Source organism: Nansenia antarctica (assembly GCF_963989245.1).
Source record: "Nansenia antarctica genome assembly, contig: SCAFFOLD_254, whole genome shotgun sequence".
Lineage (NCBI taxonomy): Eukaryota > Metazoa > Chordata > Actinopteri > Argentiniformes > Microstomatidae > Nansenia > Nansenia antarctica.
The window spans coordinates 45,001-53,937 of NW_027663289.1; the positions used below are offsets into that span (position 1 = coordinate 45,001).

General features: G+C 42.9%; 1 protein-coding gene across 1 annotated transcript; it reads left to right on the plus strand.

Moving 5' to 3' along the window:
- Window positions 1-3,668: 3,668 nt before the first annotated feature.
- LOC308175160 (polyadenylate-binding protein 1A-like) lies at window positions 3,669-4,770 on the plus strand (the record flags this gene model as incomplete). The annotated part of the gene is made up of 2 exons (XM_080550879.1): window positions 3,669-4,406; window positions 4,504-4,770. The coding sequence occupies 2 exons, from the start codon at window positions 3,669-3,671 to the stop codon at window positions 4,768-4,770; spliced, it is 1,005 nt and encodes a 334-aa protein (XP_080407005.1).
- Window positions 4,771-8,937: the final 4,167 nt, after the last annotated feature.

Here is an 8,937-nt window from a genome sequence, read left to right on the forward strand (position 1 = left end):
CAGAAACACAGAGACCCAGACAACCATAACACACATCTTCACTATGGTGAAAACACTTCAAAATAGTATAACAATAATAACAATAATAATAATAATAATAACCTTTATTTGTATAGCACTTTTCCTGCAAACGTTGCAGCTCAACGTGCTTTAATCATTATATAATCATCATTTAATTATTTAGTCATTTAAAGGCAATATTAAAAAGATGGGTTTTTAGTCTTGACTTGAACATATTTGCTGAGGTTGCATCCCTAATGTAAACTGGCAGTGCATTCCACAATCTGGGTGCATAAAATGAGAATGCAGCCTCACCAAATCTCTTCTTTTGTACATGTGGTACACAGAGAAAACCAGCGTCAGAAGACCTGAGAGCTCTATTGGGCTGATATGCTAGCAAAAGGTCTTTCAAATATTCTGGTGCCGTGCCAGTGAGAGCTTTATAAACAAGCAGAAGGATCTTGAAAAAAAAACATAAAAATACATGAAAGAAAAAAAGGGACCAACATGTTAGAAACCAGCTACACTCTACTGAGGAATCCATAAAAACAAACAAATTCTGGGAAAATTGGAACACGCTAAACAAACTAAAACATGAGGATCTACCCATCCAAAATGGAGATATATGGGTAAAAAACTCCAATCTCTTTGGTCCAATAGAGAAAAATAAACAGCAAAGACACATAAGACAAGATAAACTACAAAGTTTAGAGTCAGCCATAAAAGACTACCAGAACCCTAAACAAAATAATACAATTCACTGACGTTAAGCTATATTAAAACTCTTCAACATCGTCCCGCTCTGGGATCTCTCTTCGCCAATATTTGGAACCGAGGACTGATAACGCCGATAAATCTGATCCAAATAACTACCGTGGGATCTGTGTCAACAGCAACCTTGGGAAAATCCTCAACCACATGATCATCAACCACATGATCATCAACCACATGATCACCAACCACAGACTCCTACATTACTCCACTGTAAACAATGTCCTAAGCGAATCCTGAATTGGCTTTTTTTTACCAAGAATACTTTTGACTAAGTATCAACAACAGACCATATCTTCACCCTCAGCACCCTAATTGACAACCAAATTAACAAAAACAGAAGCAAACTATTGGCCTGTTTCGTTGATTTCAAAAAAGCCTTCGATTCATTTTGGCGCAAGGGTCTGCTATTCACACTGTTGGAAAATGGTGTTGGAGGAAAAACCTACAACATCATTCTTTTCCCAAAGCCGGGGGGGGGGGGGGGGGTTAGACAGGGATGCAGCTTGAGTCCAACCCTCTTCAACATCAATGACTTGGCAAAGACATTTGAACAGTCTGCAGCACCTGGCATCCCCCTAGTAGACACAGAAGTCAAATGCCTGCTGTGTGCAGATGATCTGGTGCTGCTGTCCCCAACCAGAGAAGGGCTACAGCAGCACCTTGATCTTCTGCACAAATCACAACTTCTCCCAGACCTGGGCGTTTATCTTTAATTGTATGTTTTTGTTTCTGTTTTTATCTTCACACTTGCTTTGGCAATGTAAACATTTGTTTCCCATGCCAATAAAGCCCTTTAAAAGTGAAAAATGGAAATTGAGAGACAGAGACATGGAGAGAGAGAGAGAGAGAGAGAGAGAGAGAGAGAGACTGTTTCTGTTTCTCTCTTTATCTGACACTCTGTTTCTCCCCCTCCCCCCATGTCTCTCCTTCTCACCCCCCCCCCCTCTGTCTCTTCTTCTCACCCTCCCAACTCTGTCTTTCTTTCTCATCCCACCCTCCCCCTCTCTGTCTCTCCTTCTCTGTCTCTCTGCCAGTCTTTCACTCCCTTTCTTTCTCTTTCCGTCTCCTTTTTCTCTCTCGCTCTCATTCTGACACCTCCCCCCCCCCTCCTCCCTTCATCCCTCTCCTCCTCCCTCCCTCCCTCCCCCCTCCCCCTCCTCCCTCCCCCCTCTCTCCCTCTGCCACAGTGTAGGTCTTGTTATCATGCTGTCTTTATGTGGGTATGTGAGTTACGGTGCCTCCCATTGGCTCCTACACACACAGCAACTCACTAACCCTAACCCTACAATAGCCTCACTGTAGACACACACACACACACACACACAATATTCTTACTGCAGATCACACACACACACACAGACACACACACACACACACACGCAAAAACACGCAAACACACACACAAACACACACACACACACATACACACACAATATTCTTACTGTAGATCCATAGTGTACAAACCACCCACTCAGAGACTGTGGGCAGCTTGGGGGTCTGGCGGGGGGGGGGGGGTCTTCTCTGTGACACACACACACACACACACACACACACTCCTGTGGGACCGTGTGTCTCAGTGCATAATAGATTATAGACTGAAGGTGAAATATGGACCGTCCAACTGTCTACTTCCTGCGGGCGTTGTCTCTACTCTAAATGACTGTATTATCCTCTAAATGTATCTTTTAATGTTAGTTGATGAATCTATATATTTGTATATATGTGTATGTATTTATTTGTTTACATCTTATAGTAATTCTTATATTATTTAGTTATTTTGTTTATCTTCGTTCTATGCCCCTTGGAGTGTATGGTTTATTCTTGTTTTATTAGGCTATGTAGTTTATATTATTGCTATTGTGTGTTTTATTGATTACTATTGTTCTATTATTGTTTTCATGCTGTGTGGATATGTTAAATAAGATCTATTCACTATGTAGTTTAGAATGGACCAAAATGTAGTTTTTATCTTACACTGCATGACTTTTGTAAAAATACAAGGCTACGGCCCTTGAGGTAACAATGACTAAAGTAGAATTCTTCTACCCATTCACAGACAGAAATTGAGACAGGCGAACCCCTGTTTGTGGCCCTGGCCATGCGTAAAGAGGAGCGACAGGCGCGCTTCACTTACTAGCTGGCTCAGCTGAGACACAGAGGATTTTGAAACCTGCTTCACCATTGAAAAATAAACACAGATATTTGAACATTGAAACAATTATGATGAGAAAAGATCTCTGGATAGGACAGCTGAAGAGGTCAACATCATTGGGAAAACTGCTACTGCTGAAAAGCTTTCAGTGAAAAAACAGACAGAGAGGGAGAGAGGTGGTCAAGGGCCGCAAACAATAAGATGAATGAAATCTGATAAAATCTATAACATTTTTAATATGCTCTTATAATATTACTGAGTTGCATTTCGGGATTTGGGAGGGGCATTAGCACAGTTGCAGCAATTTTAAAAAAATAGGAAAACAAAGTGGGAAATCTTGTTTTGTCCTAGATATAAATAGATTTCCTGGGGAAGGATTCCCCCTGAACCCCTGCATGACCTGTGTAAAATTGACCTTAGCTACGGCCCTTGAGGTAACATTGACTAAAGTACAATTCTTCTACACATTCACAGACAGAAATTGAGATAGAACATTGAGGATTTCTATGACGTAACAAACGAGGACCACAGCTGGGGTTCCAGAATCCACATGACATTCATTTCTCTGTCATTCCTCTGCACAGAGCCAGCTTGTTATTTTTCAAATTTGTTTGACTAAATCAATATTATTATGGCCTCCTTGTATGTTGGAGATCTCCACCAGGATACCACCGAGGCAATGTTATATGAAAAATTCAGGCCCGCTGGTCAAATTCTTTCTATTGACGTGCGCAGAGACATGATGACGCGGCGATCCCTTGGGTATGGCTATGTCACCTTTCAACAGCCAGCTGATGCTGAGCGTGCCCTAGACATGAGGAACTTTGATGTTATCAATGGAAGACCTGTGCGCATCATGGGCTCTCAGCGTGACCCTTCTCTGAGGAAGAGTGGTGTCGGCAACCTCTTCATCAATAACTTAGAGAAGTCGATTGACAGTAAGATCCTCAATGACACATTCTCTTCCTTTGGAAATGTGCTTTCTTGCAAGGTGGTTTGTGATGAGAATGGCTCAAAAGGCTACGGCTATGTGCACTTTGAGACCCAGGAGGCTGCTGAAAGAGCCATTGATAGAATGAACGGCATGCCGCTCAATGATAGAAAACTGTTTGTTGGACACTTTAAATCTCACAAAGAACGAGAGGCTGAACTTGTAGCCAGGGCCCAAGCGTTCATTAACCTGTACATAAACGGATTGGGAGAGGACATAGATGAAGAAAAGCTGAAGGAGATATTTGAAAAATATGGACCAGTCCTGAGTGTCCGGATCATAACCGATGGCTGTGGTAAGTCCAGGGGTTTCGGCTTTGTCAACTTCAAGAGACATGGGGACGCCCAGAAGGCCATTGATGACATGAATGGCAGGATGCTAAATGGGCGGAAGGTCTACGTAGGCTATGCGCAGGACAAAGAGCTGTGCCAGCCTGAGCTGAAGCCCCGGTTTGAGCCCATGAAGCAGGCCCACAATACCAGACACCAGGTTTGTGTACCTCCGGTTGATCGTACTTTTTATTGTTATTGTTCAGTATTTGAGAAATGTTAAAAAGCATCTCACTAAACAGGGTTTCTCTCTACAGGGTATAAATCTCTATGTGAAGAACCTGCATCACAGCATGGATGATGACCGTCTGCACAGAGCGTTCTCCTCTTTTGGAATAATCACCAGCGCAAAGGTCATGATGGCGGGTGGACGCAGCAAGGGCTTTGGCTTTGTGTGCTTCAGCTCCCCTGAGGCGGCCACCAAGGCTGTGACTGAGATGAACGGCCGCATTGTGGCCTCCAAGCCCCTGTTCGTGGCCCTGGCCATGCGTAAGGAGGAGCGACAGGCGCGCTTCACCTACTAGCTGGATCAGCTGAGACCCAGAAGATTTTGAAACCTGCTTCACCATTGAAAAAGAAACAATATATTTGAACATTGAACAAATGTCACAATAAAAATATTGCAAAATGAATGCATGATTTTATTTAGAATTCACATGACTGCCGCTGTGTAGAGAAAAGGGTAAGCTGGACCATCTGGCTCAGCATACTTAAAGATAGACTGACTTTTGAGGGAAAAAATCAACATACATTTACCCTGTCAGAATGATCAGAATATCATTACTTAACAGCTGTACATTGTAGAAAGTAACGTTGCATACACACAAGGATAGTCAGACAAGCAACAGTCAAGAGAATTCAAACTTGTATTAATGTACTTTATTATGAAGTCTGCATATGCAACACGCCGGAAAAGCTTTTAGTCTGAAGTTCACGTCCTACCAGTACATCTCTCTAATGGTAACACAAGCTCATCCACTGTTAAATGCTTTGCCAAAAAAAGAAAAACAAAGAGAAAAGTAAAATAAAATGGTATATACACATGTATATGCATATATGTCTGGTCCACTTGATGGTCTATTTGGTTTCCTTTCCACACCCAGTCTTACAGTACATGGCAAGCAGAAGGAACCGATCGGTCTATATGGCCACAGATTCACTAGCAACATTAGTGGCCATGTTCTCTTTGCCAAGTCTCAACTCCTCACTGCTGCACTGACCTGGTAAAATCACAGGTGTTATTAGATCATCATCATCACCACCTAAGAGGATGGACAGGGTGGGAAAGGGAGGGAATGAATCTTTTCAAGAGTCTCGCCAAGTAAAGAATGACAGACGGCTAGATCACAGTCGTTAGTAAGTTGTATAGAACAAGCACACACTCAAATAAATGCACAATTCTCCCTGGAAAAGCAGTCAGGTGGTCTTGTCTTCATTGGCCAGCTAAAAGAACCCTGTCAAGTGTCCGAAATATTAAATATGAGGTTGTATAGCTGTTAACGCCATTGAACAGCCTCAGTCTTTGGAAAAGCCCTCAAGTTACGAGTGGTGCCGAATACTTTTGAGGCGAAAATACTTGAGTAAAAGATCTCTGGATAGCACAGCTGAAGTATGAGGCGTTGTCCTCTTGTATTCGTTTTTCAGGGGGCAACATGTGCATTGGGAAAACTGCTAGTGCTGAAAAAGCTTTCAGTGGAAAAACACAGGTATCTGTGAAAGACTTTTGCTACATACTTCTTGTATGATAAGACATCTTGTCATTAAGCCTTGCAACTTTAAAAAGAGGGCATGATCTAAAAAAAATATTCAATTCTAATAAAAAAGGAAGAGAGCTTTAAAGATTTTAAATATATTTATATATAAAAATACATGAAAATACAAAAACATAGCTAAAAGAAAGATTAAGGAAAAAATAATCCTGTAATTGTATAGGATAATCTAGTAGTAGTTCATCAATACTTAAAGCTTAAATACTTGATGTTTTGAAAGATTTGGACTATAAGGCCAATTTAGTGACAACTGGACATTTTGGTAAAACAACCCATTTTCATTATGAAAACCAGACTCCAAAACCATTCCATAAGGACTTTCCACTCTGTGCTAAATTAGAATACTGACAGAGTCTGTCTCGTTCTGTGTCTGCCTAGATAGATAATCATATGATTTAGATTTGAGCCTATGGGTCTTTTGTTTAACTTTAACTTAATTTATTTTTGTGGTTTAACATTCCTATAAGTTCATATTGAATTAAAAAATAATTCTTGCAAACGCAAACAACTATACATTAAAGGCAACATTCTTTTAGAGAGGGTGTGTGTGTGTGTGTGTGTGTGTGTGTGTGTGTGTGTGTGTGTGTGTGTGTGTGAAAATACAGGTGATGAACAAGAATAGAAATGAAAGAACCAAACTAAGATTGTTTTCGCCAATAGCTATGAAATACATCTCTCAAAAATGTCTGCAAATGCTGAATCACAAAACACGAACGGAATGTACACTGTTTTCACTGTCACTGTCGAAATACAGTATTATGTCTGAAAAATCCCAAACAATTCTGAAATACCACTGGCTACAATTGTGTGTGCATGGGTGTGCCTGTCTACACAACACATGAAGCACAGAATGTGACAGTGTGTGTACCTCAAATGTACTTTTTGCAGTTGCTGCATACGTTCTGTACAGTGCAAGAAAATGTAAATTTTTTTACAATGTTGCACTTCAAAGGGTAAAAAGTGCAAGAGCAGACGGCTTCTTGGCACGGGAAAGCTAGAGCAGAGGTGTGTGAGTGAGTGAGTGAGTGAGTGTCAGTGTGAGTGTGTGTATGTTTCTGTGTGTCTCTGTGCATCCGGGCCTAAATGACCCGAAGATCTTATGAAGGACATAAATGTGTTGGGGTATTGTAGGATATGTAAACATTTTTTTTTCTTCACTTTTACATGTTTTTCATAGAAAATAAGCCAAGGCCATGGAGTTTCATATTGATCAAATGTATTCTTGTACCATTTCTCACCAAGTAAAAATGTAAAACGGGTCTGATTGACCCGAACACCACACAAGGGTTAAAGCACTTTGAGCTGCAACGTTTGCAGGAGAAGTGCTCTACAAATAAAGGTTATTATTATTATTATATTATTATTACTTCCTGGGGACATTGTGTCCTCTTCCTGGGGGACATTGTGTCCTCTTCCTGCCAGTCGCTGGGGACGCTGTGTGGTTTGACCGTGTATGACCGTGTGGTTGGACCGTGGGTCGACCACAGTGACAGTGAGGCTGTGTTCAGGGGGTTCAGTCAGTCAGCTGGATGTGATGAAGGGAACAAGGGGTCCTGTCTGGGAACAGACCAAAGAGAGGGAGGGAGGGAGGGAGAGAGGGAGGGAGGGAGAGAGAGAGAGACCAAAGGGACTAGACGAAAGGGAGGGAGGGAGGGAGGGAGGGAGAGAGAGAGGGAGAGAGAGAGAAAGACCGAAGGGAGGGAGGAAGGGAGAGAGAGAGAGACCAAAGGGACTAGACCAAAGGGAGGGAAGGAGGCAGGGAGAGAGAGAGGGCGGGAGGGAGATAGAGAGAGAGAGTGGGAGAGAGAGAGACCAAAGGGAGGGAGGGAGAGAGAGAGAGAGAGAGACCAAAGGGACTAGACCAAAGGGAGACAGAGAGAGACAGAGAGAGAGAGAGAGAGAGAGAGAGAGAGAGACCACCCTTCTTGACTCGTACGGTCGGCTGCCTTCTGAATGCTCTTCCTGTGTTTCTGTTATGATGTTGTGTTTATTCAATTATGTGTTGTCGGGAAACGCTGAGGAGGAGCAGCGATGGGGCAGAGAGACTTCAGAAGGTTAGAGACTCTGTGTGAGAGGATTATGTACCTCACAATACTCACTTGTGTTATTTTTTCTCTCTCTCTGTCTCTCTCTCTCTGTCTCTCTCTCTCTCTCTCTCTCTCTCTCTCTCTCTCTCTCTCTCTCTCTGTCTCTCTCTGTCTCTCCCCACTCTCTCTCTCTCTTTGTCTCTCTCACTCTCTCTGTCTCTCTCTGTATCTGTGTCTGTCTCTCTCACTCTTTCTGTCTCTCCCCCCTCTCTCTCTGTCTCTATCTGTCTCTCTCTCTCTCTCTCTCTCTGTCTGTCACTCTCTCTGTCTCTCCCCCTCTCTCTCTCTCTCTCTCTCTCTCTCTCTCTCTCTCTCTCTCCTAAGGCTTACCACCCATATCCTCAAAGGGCACCGAAAGGTTATTAGGATGACTTAAATCTCCCTCTCCCTCTCCCTCTCCCTCCCTCTGTCTCTGTCTCTCTCTCTCTCTCTCTGTCTCTGTCTCTCTCTCTCTCTCTCAGGTAACACGGAGGTCAGGTCTTAGCTCCAGGTCTTCACTGCTCTTTGTGTAGTGTGTGTGTGTGAGTGTGTGTGTGTGTGTGTGTCTGAGTCTGATGGTAAGCACGTACGTGAGTCAAGCAAGCCAGCTGCATTCTGTGCATTCTGTTTTATAGCTCCAAAGACATCAATCTACCTCTCTCTCTCTCACACCTACACACACACACACACACACACACACACACACACACACACACACACAGCTATGTATTGCCGTTTGTCACCCTGTAAGTCGAGAGTGTAAATCTAATCTACAGCATCTCAAACTGTGGGGAATGCAATGTATAGTACAGGGGGGGAGGGAGGGAGAGAGGGAGGGAGGGAGAGAAGAGGGGGG